Source organism: Cataglyphis hispanica, chromosome 14 (genome assembly GCF_021464435.1).
Source record: "Cataglyphis hispanica isolate Lineage 1 chromosome 14, ULB_Chis1_1.0, whole genome shotgun sequence".
In the NCBI taxonomy this organism is placed as follows: domain Eukaryota; kingdom Metazoa; phylum Arthropoda; class Insecta; order Hymenoptera; family Formicidae; genus Cataglyphis; species Cataglyphis hispanica.
Genome location: NC_065967.1, coordinates 4,116,579 through 4,141,899, shown reverse-complemented (window position 1 = coordinate 4,141,899; position 25,321 = coordinate 4,116,579). Strand labels below are relative to the sequence as shown.

The window sequence follows — 25,321 nt, the reverse complement described above, 5'->3', positions numbered from 1 at the left end:
CCTGAAAAATATACTGTGATTTTACATTTGAAAACATTCAATTTATTAAAGCTGCTTCGCATATTTTTATACAAAATAACGCTAGGAAAACCAAGTCAATCAAGAATGTCGTCCTCAATAGCCGTTAAAATCGAGCAGACAGGCGCGTCAGTGGAAGCAAGCAACAAATCGAAGAGCGAAACGCCAAGAAGCTTTCGCGCTCGAACGATCGCCCCTCATCAATTACACGGCTGCCTAATTAACCGCGTCGAACTATTTTACGATACCGGCTGCGCCACGATAATTATTTATTGCACGCCACATCGATATCCTTTACACGGCGATGGGTCTCTTATCCATGATTTCTCACCTATAATAAATCATACGCGTAAACGCATAATAATCGCGAAATCATAGATATTTTCTAACGACGTCCAATAAATTCACCGTTAGCGCAGCTATCGCTGTATGCGCCTCAATGTTTTTATAGAGAAGAGAGAATGAATAAATTTTATGTTTTGTAAATTTTATTTTATATTTTAAATTTAATTTTTTTATTATACTTTTATACAAAATAGAAAATTATATGTATATATTTTCGTATATAATTATGTTTAATTATAAATAAAGATATTATCAATTTTACGAAAAATTACAAATATTACAAATATCACTTTTGAAATTATTTATATGTTAATATAATTCAGAAAGGAGGAAAAAATAACAAAAATTAAAAATTAAAGATTAAAGTTTGATCACAATGTTAAATAAGTGGGAATTTAAATTATTAGACAATATTTCTCTTTGACACCGACTTGAAAATTCCCTTTTACTTGCAAACTATGATTATACTTGCAACAAACTCATGCGCGATCGCGATCAATCGACAACCAAATTTCCGTGGATGGGGTCAGGTCGTATCGCAACACCTGTCGTTAATGCGTGGCCTCTGCGCGATCCTAAAGGAGCATTACTGTCAGCCTCTCTTGGTTAATATTTCTCTGCCGCAATCTTACGTGGCGCGCCGTACCTTTTATCGCGGGTCCTTCTCTCTCTCTCTCTCTCTCTCTCTCTCTCTCTCTCTCTCTCTCTCTCTCTTTCTCGCGCGCGCCTTCTCACTCTCGCGGGGCCCAATCGATACCGGTACGCTCATCAGCGTCCGACGTTAACGAGTAACGTTCGGACACCTAATGATGGACAAGTTTTCTCCTTGAGGTATGCCAGCCGGAATTGAATCGAGATGCAAATTACAGCGGCCCGGACCCGCTCTCTCCGCGCCTCCCCACAAATAGGGCCGCCGTTCTTAATACCGTGCTCGCGCGAGCGGCCATGCGATGTATCTACTAACGATCGGCCACAATGAGTAATGGAATTTATCGTGCGAGCTCTTCGCCAGACTTTACTCGAAAGTCTTTGTGAACTTTAGTGCCGGTAGTAGTACTCCTCTGAGGATCGCGCGTACAGGCGAGAACGTAATCGCGGACTGTTGCTCATTAATCTGGTTAACGAGATCATGAGTTTATTACTATGGAACATGTTCCATGTAACGCGAACACTTTCTATATAGTAGTATGCGTACGGACAACCCATGCCATGTTATCTACATGTAATTTGCCGTCGTACATATGATCTACCAATAAACTTTCACGAGAAGATTTCTTCATCTTGATATACTTCATGGGAAGAGATTATTAAAATTACTAATAATTTCCTTAGACAGCTTTTATTTTTAGTTCAAAAGAGTCTTTACAGTGTTATGAAAGATTAATCCGTGGAGAAAATTATATTCATAAATTATCCAGGTAAAATAAAGAACTTTGCTGCTAAAATTAAGAATGAAAACAGTTTATATTAACACCTTTATTTTTTATAAACTAATATGAATTGTTTCTTCTGTTTCTATTATAGGCTCATTACAGCAGTCAAGTATCAAGTAGTAGTTGCCAGCTGATAACTATCAGCCGATGGAAATTCTGTGAGTATTCTTGTGCAATTATTTCATAAAAAAAACGTCGCAGTAGTTTAGCGTCATTTTCCGATATAAAATAATAGCTCGACGCACATAATGTGAGAGTCAAAGGAGGTAGGCTACCGTGAGAGGCGCCGGTAATTATTTGCCGAGGGGTGTCAACGAGACTAATGACGTCCGTAGATGGCGAGCGCTTTCGACGTTGACGCAACAACGATTCCGCGTCGTTCTCTCTTTCGCCTCGCTCTTCTCTCTTCGACTAATCATCCTCAATCATAATCACGCACGATCGTCGCGTCGATCAGACAGATTGCGCTTTATCGCCGGAATTAACGTATGGCATGCCTCGCAGCCGTACTGTATTAGAGCTCGTATTCCTTTTGCCTTGCATTACTATTATACATCGACTATGGTGTATATGCTGCGCATTGTAAAGCATGTTTGTTTGTTCGTATTTTATTTATCTTTATTTTTGATTTAATTAAACGAGAAAAATCACGCTAAACCGCAGAAGATAAATAGCTAGATATTTTATAGGGCTTTTGTTTTTTACTTTTTACTTTTGCTTTAGAATAATTTTTAAAGAATTATTCTATATATATATTATAACATTTAAAACGTTCTTTTTTGTACGTATATTTTTTTCTAACATATATACATAATCATACAATGTGTGTGAAAAAGCTGAAAATTTGCTTAACGTATTCATATCTCGGCAATTAAATAATGACGGGCTTCTTGAATAATAATCCCGTCTTTACGAAGCTCCTTTTTTGCGCGTGCATGCTGAAAATCGAACAACGGTCTCGGGATTTCGGTTTTGAACATCCGGTTAAAGAGTAGAATCGGGGAATGGGTTTTTAATCAGGGTGTTCCGGACAATGGGCTCCCCAGGGGGCAGCAGCCACCCTTGTAGTACCTTTCTTCGCCCTTCGTATACGGAGGTGCCTCGAAACACCCCATCGTGCGTGAGGAGTTTCTCATTATTGCGCACGGCCTATATCGTTGATAGTGTAGTAATTTTTCTTTCGCGCAATTTATTGCGTTACAATCAATGTAGAAGCGCAAAGAAAAGATAATGTTCTTTCGCACGAAAATACTTGATTATTCTTTCAATTATAATTACAGAATTCTTTTTAAAAACAATGAAGAAAGGGATTCTATTCATATTTTCCAACAATATTTTTTTTGCTTAATATTATTTTTATATTTATTATAATAAAGATCATAAATTTTTTTAATTATTGAGACACTGGCTACGAAAAGAATTTGCTAAATAAATTTTTTTTTTTAAATCAAGTAAGATACAAGTAAATAACAATAGATAAAAAATATAATAATTGCGCAAATAAATAAATAATTGAATCTGTGTGTTTATTTTTTGTATGAATATATTAAATGATATTAAAATAATTAATTACGACAAAATAATTTTTCAAGAATAATGTATTAAGTTTAGAGTACAATATCTTGATTGTATTTATTAAAAATTAATATGATTGTTTATTGAAAAATTCATTTAATTTTACTAAATTTAAAATTTTTCCTCATGTTAATTTTAGATAGGACATTTTTTTATATAATGATAACAACACAAAAGGAGTGGTTTCAATTGATATCTGAAAGATATGATATTCAGAATTATATCAATCGACTTTAAAATCTCGGAAAATTTGAACAAATCTTCCCCACCTCAAATACTTGCTCAAGAAACATGTAGCCGGTGTATTAATTCGAGCCGGGGTGGTTACAGAAGGGTCAGAACGGGTCATTATCACGGATACGAAACCGCGCTCTCGCGGTACGAGCGTGGTTGAAAGTGAAACCGCGCGGTGCAATCAGCGACGGCCATATGTCGCTCGGGCGACGTTACGCGCGTCGTCAATCGAGGGGAAACGCGATTCGATCCCTTCCGGCGTGTCTCCCTCGATGCCACTCTACCACTCAAAAAACCTCCCCCGTGTCTTCTGTATTCCTCTCATTCACATCGACTTGTGTCCCGCGAATCTACGTCATTACGGGTGCATTAGATTTAACGCTCGCTGTTCGTCGCATTTAGTTTTAAAATTATATAAAAAAAGATTTGAATCTGCAAGCATTTTTAATATATAAAAGAATTATATATAAAAATGTAACTTTTTGAAAAATTTAATGGACATGTTTTATGCTATTTAAGCATAAAATGCACACTTCTTGTTTTTTAGTATAATTGTTAATTAAATTAGAGAAATTAATAATTACATTTTGAATAATAATATTAACTAAAATTATTAATTTACACTTGCGCTTAAGCACAAGGAGCCAATGAAATCAGTTTGAAAATGTGTTAACGATCTCTTCCGATATTCGTGAAAGTTTCTTTAACCAGCTGCCCCCTTCTTCGTTCTCGGAGCTTTTTCCATTTAACATTGTCGAGAGCGCGTAAGAAAGGTTAAACGTTCGACCGACGGATGACTGATGCAGGATCTCACCTGCATCTGGCATCTGCAGTCGATGGACTCGCGTCGACGCAACATTTTCCGTGAAATTTTGCAATTCGTTTAGTTCGCACCGTCACGAAATCTGTTTCCACGAAGCTGCCAATAAAGCTGTTTACACACGAGAGGACTTCACGGGAGATTAATGATGAAACTCGTATGAAAGTTTCTGCGCGCGGTTAAATGGCCGGCCGGTGTTTGATATAGAACCATTAGCGTTCCCTCCAGAACTGGTATCCGATTCTCCTTCATTCCTCGGAATAATCGTGAAATTTTCTCTCCGGTTTGTGTTGAATGTCGTTAATGATCGTGCACGGGATGACCATTGTCCATTTTCAGGTCATCGAAGGTAAATAGAACCGCGCGTCGCAATACATTTTGTAAAGTTCCGATAAATATAAATGCTTTTTTCAAAAAATGTGCAAGATCAAATATTATTTCTATCTATAATTTATTTTTTATTTTATTTTTTTTTTCTCTTGAATACAATATATATTTTAAAAAATCTATAATTTATTGTTATAATACAACAGTATATATTAATATGTTTTTCTCATAATGATATATTGATAGTTTGCGTAAGCTCCAAAATTTATTTTTTGCAACAATAGAGAAATGTGGCGCGAGTTTTTTTTCTTTGAAAAAAATATGAATTATTTGATTTTTTATGGCTCATGCATTTAATCAACATCGATGCCGAATTTAATCTGAATGCTTCAGACAAATTTATAAGTCTTTCAATTTTCAAAAAATTTTATTTTTAAACGAAGAATGTAAGTTTGCGTCTTGTACGGTCGATGACTCGAAACGGCCGACCGTAAATAATGAGACAGTTGCCGATTTGAATTTTCGTGAGACCGGCCAGAGCGAGGAGCCTCGAAAAACCATTAATTTATCGTAAACGCGTCGAACGAAGACCGACCGGTAAATCCGACAGGAAGGAGGACTACTGACCAATGAAAAAAAGGAGGGAGGGGGGAGGGCGCAAGGAGGAGGAGGGGGTTGTCGAGGTGCAAAGGTCCCGTTCCCGACAAAATCCCTCTCGCAATCTTGACCCCGGATAATCACGGGACAGGTGATCCCAAAACTGGAAGACTGACCGGTAACTTCGTCCACCAAGACGAAGGGTCAAAATCTCCCCTATGCAAATGCCCAGAGGGTTCCTCCCTTACGGGATATCGCTTGATTTATCGCTCAATTCGAAAGAGAAAGGTCCGGCCGATCTCCGTCTTTTCCGATTGTGATTCGAATTTCACGCAAAGTGCCGAAAATTTCATCGCGATGCTGAGAACATCTAGCCTTTTATTTAATGTTGAATATAACTGAACGTGAATTTCAATTTGTACTTGATACAAAATATATTGCAGCGTGTCTGATATTATAAAATTATAAAGATAATCACACGTATAGGAGCGATAATTATATTTTAAAAAATTATGATTAAACGTAAAATAAGAAAATTGGTTTTTATTTCACAAAAGAAAACAAAAACACAAGTTCTTATTTCATTTAAATTGCTTATCCTGTTACGCCATTAGCTTCATCACTTTTCAAGAATAAGAATAATTACTACTGAAAGATCAGCGATCGCAGCAGCTTTTAACGCCGTCGGGCGGCGAGTAATCAAGCGCCTTTTTCATTACAACAGTTACCGCTCTCATTGCGATTTCAGTCCTTAAATCGTCGTAGTAGTCCTCCTCTGCCCTCCTATCTCTCTGTCTACCTCCGTTCATCCCTTTGTCTTTCTCGCTCGGACATTCTCCGCAGAGCAGTTTCTTTGGCCGGCGATAAAACGGGACGCAATAAAGGAGGAAGCGTTATTAGGACTACGTCCTTTTGCGAACCCTAAGCCCGAGAGAGTCTCCGACCGGCTCCGACAACCATCGACGACAAGGGGTTGAACCGCTGTGAACCTCCGGAGACAAATCCGACGATGAAACTCAAGTTCCGAGCTCTCTCGTCTTTTTCTTTTCTTCCTCTCTTTCTCCCCGTCTCGCTTCCGTACAGTTCATAAATAAATTAATTAAGCGCGGCAACTGATAATGTTAAAATAATACCGCTTGCGAGATACAATGGGGTAGTAGTGGGAGAACAGTTGGAATGGACGACTGGAAATACATACATACGTATATACATACATACATACATACATACATATATATATATATATATATATATATATATATATATATCCAGTCTCTCGCACAGTTCTTAAACTCGCTCCTCCCGGAGTTAATTTCGCGGCATTAACAGTCGAAAGAGTGCGAACAAAAGGGCTCCGAGGGTAGAGAAGACAGATAAGGGATGGAAGGAGGCAAACGCAGGAAATATGAACACACTCATAATGCAGGCGGCGCCTCCACCGTCGTCGTCGTCGTCGTCGTCGTCGTCGTCGTCGTCGTCGTTGTCGTCGTCGCGACGACCGCGAGAGCAGTGATTCTCTCCCTCGGATCTGAAACTTACAGTCGCATAAATATTTTTTTGGACGCTTTCCGGTGTTCTCTTTCTCTCTCCTTTTCTCTTGATTTCTCGACTCTACGAAAGTCATTGACGTCGGTGATAAAGGATTAACGATGCCTCCTAATCGATGCGAGAGTTTGAAAGGCATGTAGAAATGCTCTAGTTTTAACCCTTTAAGATATTTCGTTATTGAGACGAATTTGTTCAAGTAACAGAAAATTATTTATCCCAATAAGATGGAAATGTAAATATCATTGTTTGTAACAAAGTGATCTCTCATTTCGCAGTATCAATTTATATTTGCTCACGAAATTTGTAATATACAAAGTAAAAAACATTATGTGTCAGTGTAGATATATGTACAAGAAAAGTTTAAGAAACATTTCACTTATGCATGCTTTTTTTAAATTAATTTACAGTTTATTACCTATAATGTGCAAACATAGCATTATAATCGTTGAACAAATTAAATAAATCAATAACGATAATAAGTTTGAGCGAAATAGAAGAGCAGCACATGCAGTCGATAAATTTGCAGTCTTAATCGCGATTATCGCGAGGATGAGAACCACGTTCGGAAAAAAAGTCAGCGCTACTTTATGTACACGAAGCAAACAAGCCTGCGAGTTCGGTAATAAACCTATCAAAGACGTACGGCAAGATTACACGGCCATCGGATGCAGGGGCGGGTAATATCTCTACGCTCTTTGCGGGAAGTTGAAAGATTGGAAAAATATCCGGATCACCGTTTGCATTTCGCGAACCCGCTCGCAATTCAAACGAGCAACCAACTTTCTCAGTACTTAATTAATAACACGAGATAAATATTTGCTCAACGAAACGTGCCGCATTTTTTTTTCACGATTGGTCCATGACATAGAATATATTTATATGCATGTATGTATTTGTGTGAAGATTTTCGAATCAATAACGTTTAATATGTAACATCATCAGGTGTTGTAAAATATAAAAAAATATTTATCATTATTTTTAATTTATTTCTTTAATAATCTTAATAATGCAACGATTTTTCATAGTTAATAATAAGTAAATTGTAGAATTTATATATCAATTTTTATAACAATTTAATTATAGCTTCCTTATGTCTTATGTCAAAATCATGACGAAACAAAAAATATGATTAATGCATACTTTAGTATGCATTATATTTTTTAATTATCGATTGATCACCTCAAGCTCGGCAGTCGCTCGATGTCTCTTTTCTTTTTCATTTCATGTTTCATGCTTTACTGCTTCTTTTTTGTACATGATTATGACACTCATCGCTCGCGTAATTACAAATTTCGACATACTTATGAGTTAATAGCTAATTATAATATACATAGAATTATATATACATATATGCAAAAAAGATGTTAGAATTTTGGTTGGATTTTTATTTTTAAACACAAAGATTTGGTACGGAAAAGGCTGCCATATTTTCACGGAAAATTGTTTTTTTTATCAAGAAAAAGAATCTTTCTGCTGTAAAGATATAATAAATAATAAAAATAAAAAAGATTATACAATTATTGAATTTAATGTTAATTTAAAATCGAACAATAAAATTTATCTTTATTTTATATTTGTAAAATGAAAATTTCATAATTTTATTATTATTATTTTTCTCTTTTAAACTTTTGTATTCCCGAAAGGAATTTACGTGCTTTAATAAATTAAAGAAAAAAAATTGTCACATTTTTCGCAAGTAAATTTTATTATATTGTTCTATTAAAACAAAAAAAAATATTTGATTTATTAAAATCGTGCGATTTATTTCTCTAAAAAATTTAAATTTGATATAAAATATTAAATTAATTTACGTAAATACTTTCTTAATGAAAACAAATAAATTTTTTTTATATAAACGTTATTAGATTTTATGCGATGATAATCGATCATTTATTGAGCGTAAAATTTGGACAAAATACAGCATATACACACATACATAAATATTCAGCGCGGAATTTATATTAGAATATATTAAATATATTTTTTGAGACAATAACAAATCGGTTGGTATGCAACCTTGGTGTTTGCGGCGTATAGGGTACTAATGTTTACATACGAATTGTTGTCATTCGAAGGCATTTGGCCTTTCCCTGCGTACAATACAATGTTGATATTTTCGCTCAACCTGCCTTCAGTCGTGCGACGAAACTCGAATGGGAAGGTTGAGGTTCCGTATATCGTCGGATTATATCTCGAGAAATTCTACGTTTATAATTAACTATTAATTCATAAGTGTGTCGAAATGATCGTAATTACGCGAGTGATGAGTGTTATAATGCAAAGAAAAAGATGAAACATGAAGTGGAAAAGAAGATCTAAAGAGATATCGAGCGACTAAAGAGCAACCTTCAGGTATGCAATTTATAACTAATTTAATTTATTATTTATTACTCTCGAGATTAATTGCGTCTTTTTACTCTTAAGAGAAGCATGTTAAATCGATATCCGAATATATAATATATGAAATGTCATTGCCTTATTCTTTCATATCGATTAATTCTTTCACTGTGCTTACGTTGGTCATGGTCAGCTGTCATCGCTGAGGCCGTATATTTAGTCGAAGAGAGTCAGTATCATTATGAATACAGTGTTATCGCGTTAAGAAGTATATATATACATATTAATGTGAAATTAATATTTCATATATTATTTTTAAAGAATGAGAAAAAAATCATAAGACGCACTTTTCTCGAGTTTATAAGGTGTTGATCGATCTTTATTGTAGAAATCGTGTAATTTAAAAACTCGAATGTTAAAGAGAGTGCTTAGAAATAATTATATATAATTTTATTTAGATATAATTTTTTATATCAAATTTATTTTCAAAATACATAAAAAATAGAAACGATTATTTTAGATTTTTCTTACTTTAAGTTATTTCTTAGATTAACTAATAATACAATATCAACTTTTTTAATCAAACAATACTGCAATAATAAAAGAAAGAAAAAAACGCGTAGTATTATAAAACTCAATTTCTCTTCGGATTTTTCCGATTGTGGACGAATACCACAAATACTTCGCAAAAACGTCACGTGGCGCAAAGTGTGCACCGCGAGGTGTGACAATTTCGATAAATCGTCTTGAGAACGGCGAGTCAACGGACGAGCTGAGGCCCGGTTAAAAGCACGACGGAGAGGGTGGAAAAAGGTCGTTGCGTGATTCAAGGAGCGCCGCGACAGCGATGGAAACGGAAAAAGGCAGAAGGGGTGGGGTGGGGGGGGGGGCAGACGATAGAAACGGCAGAGGGGATGACTTTTGAAGGAAGGGAGACGAAGGGCCTCGTGCGTTTTCGATGTACAAAAAGTAATTACGGGATGGTTTCCGGTAATCATATCTAGAGCGCATTGAATGAGCGCATTGTTCGGGCACCCCTTCACCGATATGCACTTGTACGCGGCGCCCCCCTGCCTCTCCCCTTCGCCCTCGACTCATCATCAGGACTTCTACCCTATCGACGTATACTCACGACGACCACACCGCGTACGTACCCCTTCCTATAACTATTACGCACGCTCGCTCACCCCCGGCGGCGGTTGCGGGGGCTGCGGTTACACCGCAGGTCGTTCCTGGGTTCACCACGGAACACTTCCGTCACTGACGGTGGTTAATGCCTCGAGCGATTTGAGATTTTTGAATGCTCTCCGCCTCGTTACCGGATCCGAGATTTTTTAAAGACGGGTACATATGATATGGACGAGTCTCGCGAATATGTGAAAAATTACTACATTATTAAAAGAAAGAAATGATTTATTAAAAACTAAATAATAAACTTTAAAATTTCAAACTCATCATACACACATCTCGGTATTGCAATCTGTACAATTTGTTAAATTATGTTAACAATTTATTTGCTTGATATATGCTGTAATAAATAAATACTAATCGAAAACTTGAAATGAAACGATATAGCAGATAATAATAATTTTAAAATAAACAATTCTATGAATGGGGAAGGGTAACATGCCACTTGTATTATAAACAAGCGCAGCTCAATTATAAATTTCATAAATCTCATCATAATTTTTTAGCAAGATGACAGAGATGAAACTTTTTTTTTTAAATGTTATATATAATATTGTTTGCAAATAAATATGAAGAATGTAAGAAAAATACAATAACAGTAGGATAAATAAGAAAGGAGGAAAAGATTTTGCATGCTTTCCGTATTTTAATGTTTAAAATTTCTAGTAGCACAAATACACAAAACGCGCGACATTGTTTTTTCATCGATGAAATGAAATCCTAAAAGATCGAAGAAAATGAAAGAGGCGATAACGTTGTCAGGTGGAACGTTCGTGCGCGAAATTCGATGCGGTCGCAGTCTAAATTTGACCCTCGACAACGTCGACGACAGTCGGAGGTCGCATTTACTGAGTTCGGTTCAAGAGCGCGCAAGTGCCAACGACTCGCTCCGATCTTTGAGTCTCTCGTTTTTTGTTCGTCTGGCCAATCGAATATTCATCGTCCGCTATTTGCGTGCACGTAGCCGGTAGAGAAAAAGAATCGTTGCTTTGCGGCGGTGGATTGAAAGGGCAAATTCCTCGCTCCCGAATCACGCGTCGAAGAACGTGTCTTCTCTTTCGATTTCGTTTCTTGGCGAGAAGATCGTCTTACGCGCCCGCTTTGGTTTGATTACGGCGCAGAAAACGGCATGGAGCGGCTGCGCGATAAGAATGTTGACGACGGAGTTTATTGGCAAGGAAATGCGGGATAAGATGATTGATGATGAAATGTGAAATTTGTTGCTTTTTTAGCTTCAGCATGTTTTCACACGCGTTTAAAATGAAATAAGTTTATACTGATATGAGGAAAAGAAGAAAAAAAATGTAGTTGAATGCTAATTTATTAGGTAAAGAGAGAGAGAGAGAGAATAATCGCGAATTTAACGATCACAAAACTATATATATCATCAAATCGATGTTTCCTACATGAAACATAAAAAAAGATAAAGTTGAAAAGATTTGAACATGGAGTATATCGGATCCGGGCGGCTCGAAGAAACTATGTACGGACGACGCAAGAGGAAGATGATAGAACGGGAGGGAGCGAGATAGAGCGTGGAAGTGTGAGCGAGATCCGAGAAGAGAGCAAAGAGCATGACAAGAGCGAGACTGTAGGGGCGCAGGGCTGCGACCCGACTGACCCTACCTCGATGCCCCGGCCGCCTTCGAAGCCCTCTCTAGCCCTACTCCGCGCACCCTTACCCTCACCCTTAGCCTCCGGGGGTGGATGGAAGGCGGGCCGGCCCATTTTTCGCGCCCCACTTGACTCCACGTCCTCATTGGCTGCCGCCCTCTCGCTCTGACCTCTCTTCCCTTGGCTGCTTCTGACACCGACAGGGTGGACAGCCGTGTTCCTTCCACCTGGCTCCTTTTTCCTGTAAAGAAAAACGGAAAAGACGCCCGAAGATCCGGATGAAATGTTAATCGCTTGTCTATAGATCGTCACTCGTCGTCTATCAGCCAGCTAATAACGGATTTTCACGAAGTAATTTTATGATAGTGTGGAAAAAATACTTTTTTTTTTTTTTTAAGGAAACGAAGAAAGATATACAAGAAAATGATATGAAATATAATAAAATGGAAAAGTTGCTAGTAATTATATTAAGATTGTCATTTGCACTGCAGCGATACTAATAAGAATAACAATTGGATCAACAATAAACGGAAATAAAACGCAGATAAATTAAATTGAAACAAAAAGTGATAGAAATCGCGAGATTAAATGAGTTCAAGGTTGAGTTTAGTGAATCGAATACGCCCCTTCCCGAGAAGACCAAGTTGCTCGACAGGCGCTTAGAGACGGCGATGACGATTTGTGGTAGCGCTCGCGGTCGGTTTGATAAAAAGCGTAGTAATATGATCAGCAGGTTGAAGAATCTGTAGAGCTCGGTCCACGAGAGAAGAGATCACGAGTAGAGTGGTGGGATACGAGGGTGAAGGAGAGAACGCGATAAGGAGAACTGCGGACCGCTTGTTCGTCGAGTTGGCGTATAGGAAGAAAAAAGAGATGGAGAAAGGGGTGAGGAAGGAAGGGCGAAAGAGAAGGAGAGTAGAGGACGAATAGACTGATGGTAGACGGATAGATAGATGGAGAGCGATGCGAGGCATCGGTGCGGCGAGCGAGACGACCTCAAGCGAAGGTGGGAGACTCCGCTCATTTCGCGAGCACGGGATGGAGAGAAGTAGGGAGAAGCGGCGACTAGATCGAGGAGTCAAAGTAGGTACGAAACTACTCGGTCGGGCAACGCGTGCTGTTCAACCGGGGTAGGGCAGGCCCGTAGCCAATAAGAGGACGACCGGGGCGCGCCCGGGACTCGACCCCACCTTCGGTAGCCATGGAAACTGGCGGAACCCGCGAGAAACCCTCGCGGGTTTGCGATGGTGGGAGAGCCAGGTCGGTGTCAGGGGTCGCCTTAGTCGGCAGTCGGTCTCTGGTCGGCCCCAAGAATAGTCGTATCGAGGCGGTAGTCGAGTATCACCTCTCTTCTTCTTCTTCTCCTTCTCCTCCTACTACTACTACTACAGCACGGGCCGCCGCTCTGCTGCTCCTGCTGCCGTTGCTGCTGCCGTTGCTGCTGCCGCCGCCGCCGCTGTCGCCGCCGCCGCTGCTGTTGCTGCTGCTGCCCGGCGCTGCGAGCGCGCGACGGAGGGACGACACCATCACGCACACCATCGCGCAACACGCATTCGCGAGAAGTACACGCGACGAGCGAACGTATACACGAGAGTCGCGCGCAAACGCAAGTGTCGCTAAGGACATACACGTTATATCGATTACATATGCGTACGTACGTACGTACGTACGTACGCACGCACGCGGACAAGAGTGATCTTTGGTGTATACTCTGATACGCGCCAGAGCGCGAAACATCAGGCGGTATTCCAGAGAACGCGGCCACTCTAAATTTTCTGGGTTGGGACTTACCTGTCTCTCCTACCTTCCCAATAAATGGTGTGTCGTCGCTTTGATGCTGAAGAGTTGATGCTAGGATAGACCGATCAGTGTGGGTGTTTTTAACGCGAGACCTTTCGCCTCGGGAAATCGCGACGTGCACGTGGAAAAGTGAAGTGCCTCTGAGTGCATGACCGAGTGTGACCAAAATTGTTACTGTTGTTGTATCATTCGCGATCACCGTTTACGCGCGTTTACCAAAAGTTTTCGCGATATAATATCGTGGTTGTTGCCGCGCCAACAATTTGTGAGCGATAACGAGATTGATCAAAGCTGCGAAATCTTCATTTAAAATATCTTTGAAGAAAGCGAAAGATTGGACATACCTTTGATCTCTGTAGATTTTAGAGAATTAATCCAATTGGAGATTTAAAGAATCAAAACGGAAGTGATCGAGAATACTACTTGGAAGAATCATAGTGCATTGAAGTAGTAACTTTGATATCTTCAAATAGCTACGGTGTATAATTACATCCGAACAATAACTGAAAAATATTATGTCGATCTAGCCGTGCTTTTCTGGAAGTATGATAGGTGTCGGACATCTCCCGTACGATTTATTTCGCGATTATGCGCGCTCATCTACAAATATATTCAGGACAGAAAGAAGTGAATGAAGAGCCGTAACTTACAAACGGCAATTTCACGGCAATAATCAACGAATAAATAGTCGAGGACATTGACTGTATCAGAATTTTGCATCTTTCCGGACCGAGCTAAATCCAACTCGAGGAACTTAATCGGATTAAACGATTCTGGTCGGAAGTGTCGAGCCGACCCGGAAACAACCGGCCCCGTCGTCGTCGGTCGCGGGTCACGGGCAGGAAACCGGCAGGGTGGTTCGAGGCGGGACAGTAGGCGCGGACGCCCTGGCGACTGCCGGGGTGGTTTACCCGGCCGCGACGGCGACGTTGTTCCCTGGCCGGGTGCCAGCCGGACACCACCACCCCGAGTTCACCACCACGTTGGAGCTGGGGTTCCCGGCGCGCGGCACCACCGCCTCGATGGCGTTGGTCGCGCCGCCGCCCTCCTGGGCCTCGCGGGACTCCGGGGCCGCCCTGGGCGCAGCCGGCGGCGGCGGTGGCGGCGGCGGCGGGCCCCTTGGGCCCCTTCAGGTTGGCCCGCCGCCGCCGATGCCGCCCGCGCATCTCACGCCCTCGGCTACGCCGGAGGACATCACCTGCTTGGTACCCGCCGGCTCGGTCCTGACCTCGAGAGACCCTTTGCCGCCCAGCACCACCCCCGGCAGCCAGGCCAATAGTTCGCAGTCCGGCAGCTCGCAAACGGACAAATCACCGAACATTGAGTGCGTGGTCTGCGGGGACAAGAGCAGCGGCAAGCATTACGGACAGTTTACTTGCGAAGGTGAGTGTCGTTTGTGACGGTTTTTTCCGTTTGAGAAAGTGCGAAAAATTGTCGTGGGATTTGTCGAGCACAGTCTTAATATCGATCATTCGTGTGATAATAAGTGGATGCCTGTAGTCAATGAGTATAAAATTGAACGAATCGCGATGACATTTCATGCTTCATGACGCGAAACAATAAGCGAAAGAATTTCGTTTCAAGCTCGCATGTGTTAGGAAAGGTGCAAGGAAGATATATAATGTCGCAAGATAAATCTATTATTGCTAACACAAAAATAAAACTATGTCAGTGTGTGCCCATTTATGTAATTAATTAAGCCGATTCTTCTCGTGTTATTTAAAAAATATTGCCTTTTTATTCTATTCGCTGATTCGACGTTTGCAAATACTTTTTCGCTTAAAAAAATCCTGATTGACTTTCACCGATAATTTGAATTAACTCGGTTTAAAAAGCATAATTTGTCTTCTTTTAGATTATATTTCTATTTTAAAATAATCTAACGAATCTAAAATATCAAGTGAAAAAACAATGTATAGGCGATAATTGTAAAAGCGAATAAATCCGTGTTTTATTCGCGATTAAGAGCGAAAATTTGACATCTCATCGAAAAGATTTACGAGAGAGATTTCAAGATGAGCGACACGAACGGTAGCACGCGCGCTAAAACAGCCGCACTGCGAGTATAGGGCAACCATCGAAATCTCTACCGTCGAGGTTCTCGCGACGTTTTTTCTTTTTTTTTTTTTTTCTTCCACGTGGAAGAGCGCGTGCACGCCTTTTCGACGACTGTTCTCTTTACCGTGGGTATCGTAGGGCGCGCGAAGGGTATCCCTTTACCTGTGCCACCAATTTGTCACCGCGCGAGGCAGAGCTCATTCGCATCAGAAAGCCCGACATCTACCTTAATGCCCGCTTACATTAATTTATTCAAGACATGCGTGAGAGGAGGAACGGAAGTAGAGAGGTATATAATAAAGAGAAAAAGAGAAAGAAAGGGAGAGGAAAAATGGTAAAATCTCGAGTTAATAAAAGAGAAAGAGAGATGCGCGTCGTGATAGAAGAAGGCGAACGGAGAGGGAGAGAGAAAAAGAGAAGAGGAGAAGAAGAGTACATCGTGGCCATCGGGCGTGGAGAGTACGAAAAAACAAAGAGTCACCATTAATAACCCAGTGGGGTGTTCCCCGGAACGCTTACACGTCTGTTACGAGCCTAATAACGATGTAATAGGGCCGAGGAAATGAAGCGGGATGAACGAGGACGGATGCCGAAAGGGAGAAAGCGGACGCGAGAGGGAAGGGTTTATCCCATTCTGGCGCCGATGATGACGGGGTTTCGGTACCGATGGAATGAGAAACAAATTGTTTTCACGGGCGGAAACAAATCCCAGCGGGTCGTCGGCAGGAACGTGCGCGCGAGTGAGCGAGCGAGCGAGCGGCGAGTTATCGCGCGTATAAACCGTAACGGCTAATTATCCATCGGCCAGATGTATCGAGGATAACTAATTAGCCGCGCCGCGCCGCGTGTTGTATCGCGCCGACGAATCTCGCGATCTGTCGATATATGGGAAACAACTCGGACGATCTGAATGTCGATTTGAATATTGCATAACTCGTGGTTTTCCTTGTTTTGCGCGCGGCTCCAGATCAATTTTTTGACCTTTGAGTTACCAACAAAACTGCATAATTGTAATTAGAAAACAGAAGTAAATATTAAATTGTGCCGAATAGTTAACGTAATGAAATTATTTATATATGTTTTAATAAGAATGTATTCTATCTTGTTGAAAGCATTTATTTATTCTTTAAGTAGCAGTGACAATTTTTCTCTTGTGGATTAAAATTTGAATTAATATTTTAATTAATATTCTTAACAGAACCTCTCTGTTAAGAAATTTGACAGCTAAAAAAGAGCCGTTAATCGTGCATCGACTTTTATTGTCATACATTTTTTTTGACATATTCTGAGGAAGAATGTTTATCAGTATTAACATATATATCTTGAAATCTGTTGATGAATACTTGTGACTTTCGATATTTCGGCGCTTTCTTACGCGTTGGCCCCTTTCGTATTTGCGACGGCGACCAGCTGGTCCCTGTGCACATCCGTCCGTTAAATCATTTATACGAAGGCGAAGGATCGAAGGTTGGAAGAATCGAGACGAGAAGAGGGTAACGAAGAGAAATGTCGCGACTCGGCTCGGACAGACGGACGGACTCGGGTTAATCGAAATCTACAGCACCCTCGGAAATCAGGAGTTATATATCCTCCCGCGCTGCCTGCCCTCCCTTCCCACCCTGACCCTCCTTCGCATGCCCTATTATCCCGAATTACACCTTATTGATACCAGATTGCCAACGGTAATTTATATCTCGCGGGTGATTTAGTGCACTTCGAGGGCCTTGATTAATGACACACGGCTATTTGCGGTTCCTCCTTCTTTTTGACCTCGCACGTTTTCGATTTACCGCCGAAGTCATCATAGGACGAAAATATTAATTGGAAATTACTTGAAAACAATTAATTGAAAAACTTGCATGATAAACGTGGAGTAAAATAATTATATAAATTAAAAATCGATTTTACGCCATGTCGCATGAAATAATCTAAGATTCATATATTGTTTTTTACACACGTTAAAATATTTCAAGTTAATTATTTTGATATAAATAAATTTTATAACAGTCATTCTTATGACAGATGATAATTAGACGATATATGCTTTCTATTAATGTAAAGAATACATAATCCTTGCCGCTCTTTCGTGATCGAAATTATTTTTACCGGGCGTTAAAACGGTACGTTCTGCTTTCGTGATCCCCGTGGGGTACCGTATCACCCGTCACCGACAACACGAATACCTCATGCGAGCTCATAACATTCTTCCATTCACCGCACATTATCCCTCTCGCTGCGTAGTGGTTCCGCATTTCTGCGTTTAGCATTCATCGCTCGCTAGACGTTACCGCAGGATTGAGCTTATTTGCGGTAACCGACAGCGGGGATCAAGCTATTGAGAGCTCGTTAGGTTTACTATCGTCGGTGTATTGCCCTCGACGGAGACGAGACCATGCGTGGGATCTGGCACGTAACACGCGCGGAAATCATGGGATATTGAAGCGCGAGAGAAGACGGATAGACAGATGGATAAATGGATTTGCTCGACGTTGAGTCCTGATCGATTTGGATAGATAGAAAAAATGTACTTTATACCGGGATCAGTCCTGAGATTGTCCGCAAAGTGCCTAGGAGTATTCGAACAAAATAACATGCGAACGAGAATAATCATTGCCGTTTCGTAATCTGTGTGATAAGCAGATACAGAATAATGATGTGCGTGGTAGAGGCTGTGAAATCAATCATAGTAATTTCCATAAACTCTTGCACTAGTTATTCTGTAATAAAATATAAAACGTAACAATTATATGAATTTATTACTAATATATATATATATATATAGATCTATAACTATATATATGTTAGAAATAAATTTATTATTACGTTTTACTTTTTATTATATCATTGTATATTTACAAAAATAAAAGAGAGATATATTTCTTATCTGCAAATTGTAGAATTGATATTCTTCATTCTCATAAATATCCTCGTAATATTATATTTACGACGTACATGACAATTTAATGCAGATATAAACATATATCGTGATTTTAAAAGGCAAAGTAGAATACACGTGCGAACTATTTAAAGGCAAAAATACGTGAAATCATGTGTTCTATCCTTTCTCCATCGTACTATAACTATATTAATTATTGCATACCATGCTCGCATTATCGGGTAATATGTCCATAATTTACGGAGCTATTCGGTATTTAGAAAAATCCTTAACTAACCGTTGCAGAGAGATGGGCGAAGCTGTCGGGCAATTAAAGCGTCGCTCGGCGTTGCTGCAGCATGCGACCGCGATAATTGCTTCCGTGTACAATGTGTAAACCGTTTCCGGCGGCTCGCGCGCGCGGTTAAACCGCGCGTAATCTGTGCACGACGAATTTCACGAATTGCCCCGGCCACGTCGGCCAGATGTCGGTCGACCACCACCGCGTTTGCTCGCTCCAAGTACGCGGAAATGCGAGGCTCCACGATGCTGCAACTGACCGACCGAGTCGCATCCCCCCCGAAGGGCTTGTTCTCGCTGCGCGAGTTAATTGACGGCTAGGTCTGTCGGAAGAACCGGCCGTCTTCATTCGATAAACGAGTTAGTCGCAGTACCGGCTATTAATCTGCGCGCGCTTATAATAAATTGACCACATTTTTTACCAGAGAAGTAATCTAAGAATCTTCTCGACGTGTTAAATAACTCTTTTAATAATAAAACAAATATTGATTTAAAAATTAACTTAATTTATTGCTAGTATTTATTTTTAATCTGGTTCTAGCTAGTTTCTATTTTTATTTCTATTTCTTATTTTAATATTGCTTATTTTTATCTGACTATTAAAGTATATAATATAATATATTGACGAAAGTTAAATAACAAAATAATTATTTAGCAAGAAAGATGAGGTCTTTCATGATGTTGCTTAAAAAAAAAAAATTGATTGTTTACTCGTATAATTAGTCTACAGCGTAGCATTGCTGTTATTTTTTTATATCTCTTTTTTGTGTGTCGTTTGATGTTTGACGTGTGAAACTGCAACATCTTGGAAATAAATGTACCTGCCTGACTCTCGTATCCGCGTTGAATCGCCCCGAGCGTTACCGCCGATGGTCGCGTGGCGGAAACTGTCGCCAAGATACGACCAGATATCCTAATGAACCCGAGCTTCTCTAATTACTCGCCCTGCAATGCACCCGACCCGCTTCTCCCGGAATTCCTCGAGCGAAACGATCGTCTTCGTGCATCCGTCGACCTCCTCGTGAACTCCAACGCGTCCTTCCAAAGGACTCCCTCGTTCTTTTACGGGGCATTTGTCTTTTTCTTTGATATAGAACAAGTAAAAAAAAAATATTTTCTTATGAATTGTATCTCATAGTGAATTTTTATCTGTTACATCATGCACATTAATATGCGCAAGACTAGGTTTATGATTAAAGTGTGTATACAAAGTGTATGAGAGACAGATTTCAAGAGCATATTTTATAATCAGAGATCATTCATAAGACAATGATAAGAAAAATATAATAAAATAAAAATTAGAAAATTCACACGGGCAAGGATTAATATCTCTCTCATGTTTCGCTTAAACAAGCAGGCGACCTGTGTTTATTTAAAAGAGTCCGGATGATGGCAAGACGATAACAAGTGCTTACGGGAAATACGGGAAACGGTGTGTGGTGATACCGCGACGGATTAAACGCGATACGGTCGATGCAGAGTCGTCACGGTGGAAACGAGGAGGAACGAGCCGAGCCGGGTTAAGAGTCGGGATCCTTAATTGAGCGCTCGAGTTACAACGGCGAGTCACTCTCTCTCTCCCTGGTGTACCAATTACAAGCGCGGTAACGATATTTACCATTGTCGGGGGCGAAGCGAAGCGGCATGCCTAGCGTGGCATGCCGTGGCTCTCGCGCCTATCTGTAGCATTAGCGGTGCCGTAATAACACGGTTAATCCGGCGATAATTTCTGTACGGCGGTAATCTTAATTGCCCGGAACACCGCGAATTCTCTCCCTCGTCTCTCGTGTAGGAGGCAACGCTCGCGCAGCTGTATCCTTGTCGTTCTTTTCCTCCCCTTTCATTGTGAAATAAGGGTTTGATTGCATCTGAAAAACGATCGCGTCGAGATGGAGAAACGTCTCGGAGGTAACCGACGATGTCGAGATATCCGCCTCTCAAAAATCACGTTGTTCAAACTTGGAATATCAAATTTAATATTTCAATTATTATCGTTTTACAAGAAACATTTTCTCGAAATTCTACGCGAAAATTCGAGATATTTCTTTCGTTCTCGTAACATGCCTCGAGACTCGTCTCGATCGACGGGGCAAATTGACGATAACTCGCGGCCGTTTGACATCGCTTGACATCAAAATCAACCCGTCGACGTAATAAAGTGATCGCCGACAATCAGGTCGATTATGCCAATGAACGTCCAATGTGAAACGCGCGTGTATACGGCGCATCGGTGGCGTGTTCTTCGCCGATTTCTTTCCAATCGTCAAATCGACAATGTCTGTGAGAACGCGATCGCGAGCGATAGAATAGATCTATGGCTATCGGTGCGACTTCTTGCGAAAGGCTCACTCGTTAAATGCGTTTTCCGCAACCTCATGCTGATTGCGTAAGCAGCGTGTGCTTCGATCGGCACGCGTTACACCGGTTATGCGTTCCACAATAGTAGTCACCCGAGATATTGCGGATAACAGATGCGACGATGACGTTCCGAGCGAATGACTGAAGGGCCATTGGATAAAGAAATGATGTGCTGTAGAAATGAATTTACTGTAGATAAGAATAATTGGAAGAACGGAATTTTGCTGCTAAATGAAAATATTTTTGTTTACACTTCACACAACACTCATCATCGCATATATTAATCGTATAATTTTTTTTTTAGGTTTCTGAATTTTTTGAATATATAAAAAAGATATTTGAGATAATAGTTTTTGATAAAATTGATAAAAGAGCAAAATGTTAAATTTTGAAAAATTTGATAGCGTATAATTGTTATACACTATATCTCATAATTAATTTCTTAAATATATAATTATTTATAAGAATGAAAAATTATTAATAATGCAAACGTCATTCGATGCATGTAAATATAGGAAGAAATTTTAATTATTATTCTTACAATTATTTTTATTACTTGCTATCACACTGATAGGAACAATTACAACAATATAATTTATATGAATAAGTCATAGATGTATAATATAACTGGATATACATAAACCTTTGTATATGTATACAACACATATATGTTAAAGTTAATTTATTCGACCGTTTAGGGATAAGCTGTTTTAATAACAGTTTGATTTACTACTTCAAAAAATCATGGGGATGTCGCACAAAGCGGCGAGAAATGTCAATCCATTGACACGGAAATAAGACTATCTGACTCGAGCGAAATGCGCGGCTGCTTTCGTCGATGACGGGAATGAGCTATAATTAAAGCAGTGAGTGGGGGAGGGGGGGGGGGGCAGGTCATTACGCTGTACCGGCAATAAATTGCGACGAGGTCCCGATAGCAAGGCCGCGCGCCAACGCGCTCGGAGAGGAGCCTCACCGGTGCGAACGTCACGGTACATTCGTCGAGGAATCGAAATGACGTAGAGCCATGGGGGAGAGAGGGGAAGGGTAAGGAAGGCCCACCACGACCTCAGGTCGCGGAGGGACTCACGAAAAATGCACGCACGTTTACACACGCCGGTATATAAATTACTAGATGATCGTGATGTGTGCTCTCTCTCGGCGTCGAGATTGTCATCTGACAAGGCGGACTTCTTTCTTCTGCTTTCGCCCTTTCCCCTCTTCTCCTTTTCTCTTGCTTCCCGCGTGCGGGACTAACGGGCACCCGTATAGAATACCCCCTTTGAATACCGAAAATACATACGAGACGTGACATCGGATAATCGATAAGACGGAGTGTCGGGACGACTCTCCGGACGCTCGCACGTCCCTGCGCGTAAATATTTTGATTAATGATCCCGCGAGAACTGTCTGGTCCGGTCTGGCCCGGGACGCAACGGCCCGATTCCAAAACCGGATACCCCTTTGCGTCCCCTTCGCGTCGGCGATCTCTCCTTTGCATCTTTCCCTTTACATTCCCTTTACGTCCTCGTCCTCGATTGACGATTATCGATTCCCTCTTTCTCTTTCACTCGCGCGTCCTTTGGTTCGATCTTCTTTCTCCACGTGTTTGAAGGAGGCTTTCTTCGAAAGGGTCACGTGGACGAGTATGCATACCGGCGAGAAAGCCTGGGAAAGACACCCCAGGCGTTGTCCTCGCGGTCGGAAAAACTGGTCGTCGGTCAACTGACCGCCGATGAATGCCGAACCCTTGGCCAGCACCTTCGGTCGCGTTAAATGCCCCGTCGGGTATTATCTTGCCGGCCCGAAACAACGCCCCGGACGCGACCGGAGGCGTTAACGCTTCGCGACCAGTTCGACTTGTTCGAAACCGCGTACGTCAGAATTTGGAGGGTCTTACCGGTCTCTGGGTTCCGGAGAAGCGTCCTCGTAAAATGCCAGGCACTCGGATCGCGCGCCAAGAGAGCCCCAAGTATATATACCTGCCGTAAATCAAACCGTCCGTTCATCGGCGATCCCGAACAATCCGAACGATACGCGGTTGCCCCCTTCGGACAGATTCTGGGTTATCGTTTGAGATTAGGCGTTCCAGACGAACGAAGAGAGAGAGAGAGAGAGAGAGAGAGAGGTGAACATTAATCTGCCGATTACAGGAACCCGGGTACCTCCCATTCCAAGTAGCACGACTCGTACAAGATTCTCTGTCTTTGGTTATTGCGCAATAGTCGTTCGGGTATTCGACCCTGCGTTTCCGCGAATATGAGTTCAACCCTCGGATTCTATCGATCGCCGACCTTGAAATTAGGATGATTGCATATTAAAGAATGATGATGGATGATGATGCTTGACCGTGGCGAACCAGATGGTTCATCCAAAGGCTATTTCTTCCGAGGATCGACGGCTCTGCCAGGCGACCTTGGAAGAGATTGGATCGACGTTAGATCGATTTTGAGATCTCTGGAATGCATTTGATCGATCGGTCATACTCGATATATGCATCTTGAATCTAATTAATTGAGCGATGATTCGTACATCAAAGGCGCCGATTATATTTATTTCTGATATCAACTAAAATCTTCATCGTTAGATACGTTTTAGGCTGATAGTTTTTATATTTTAAGGAAAAATTTTAAAAGATATACAATTAGCAAAGTATTCATATATATAATTTTTTATATCACTGTATAAATTTTTAAATTATACATATTTTATATATTTATATAAGAATTTAAAATAATTTTTTTTCTCATGCATATAAAAAATTATATTAATACGATGGTATTTTTAAACAAACATATATAAATAACTATTTCATATATAATAGATTGCAGAAGACATCTTTTTATTCATCATCGCATTAATCCGTTTTCCACTCATGATTAAACTCTATGATTTAACTCTAAATATTAATAAAGGCAAATCGCATAAAATCTTCTAAATGAGCGGATGGGTATAGCGGTAACGCGAAGCTTTGTTTCACACGCTGCACTCTGTCATTATTTCTAAACTATGAGCCATCCCCTTATTTTCGAGAACTTTATCGACTTTCAGCACACTTGCATGTTTTTGCATTTTTGCGATTTTGGTAATAGATGCGATTGAGTATTTTTTAGCCGTGATACTCTGCTCTCGCGACCTTGAGTGCGTTTGTCCTTGTACCCCAAGAACCAAGGGAGTCTCCGATGTCGTTTGTTCCCAGAGGATACAGCCGATTATATATTTATTATTATTTGTTGTCGAGGAAAGAGAGCGACATCAGGGGAATGTCAATGTGAATGCAAATCATGACGCGGTCGCGGTTAAAACGAACAATTGACTTACTAAAGTTGTATTATTATATATTTTATTTTTAGCTTTATATTTTTTGGGGATTAAAATTAATCATATTTATATAGTCGAAAAATACAAAAAATTGATGTGAAGTTTGATATAAAATATTGATATATATCTAAGTAAAATATTATGTATATATGTATCAAGTGTTCTCATAATACTTTGTTGTGGGACCATTCGCATTTCGGACAATACGTCGAGACGTGACAAGCAAATTCCACGTGGACATAAATGACCGACGCGAACATTGCTTAAGGATGTCCATGTGCTTTTGATTATAGTAATTACGCGCGGCGTGGTAAACTGATGTTTAAGACGGGGATATTATTTGTGGTAAAGTTGATTCTGTACAAGCCACGTTATATTTCTGAGAGCACAGCGATCGTAGAGAGCGTTTCGGCTTTTTTCTTCTTTACTCACATTTAAATGAACTCCCCTTCGCCCATTTCCTGCACACTAACGAATTACAGAGTCAATCTGTTTTGGCATAATTATACGAACAATGATTATAACGTGGAATAAAATGAGCGCGTTTCCAGAAACGATTAAGAATAATTGTCT

General features: G+C 40.4%; 1 protein-coding gene across 6 annotated transcripts in view; it reads left to right on the top strand.

Moving 5' to 3' along the window:
- Positions 1-25,321, top strand: part of LOC126854714 (steroid receptor seven-up, isoforms B/C) — a 197,463-nt gene that overhangs the window by 71,277 nt on the left and 100,865 nt on the right. For 3 of the 6 annotated variants that reach the window (XM_050601704.1, XM_050601705.1, XM_050601706.1), the window contains exon 2: positions 1,888-1,954. Coding sequence is in view for 2 of the 6 variants with exons in the window: in XM_050601702.1 (XP_050457659.1) it covers positions 14,859-15,219 (361 nt within the window). In the remaining 4 variants the exon portion in view is untranslated. Of the gene's footprint in view, positions 1-1,887; positions 1,955-9,045; positions 9,250-13,310; positions 15,220-25,321 lie in introns of those variants that run through there. The other 3 variants (XM_050601702.1, XM_050601701.1, XM_050601703.1) reach the window with 2 other exon arrangements.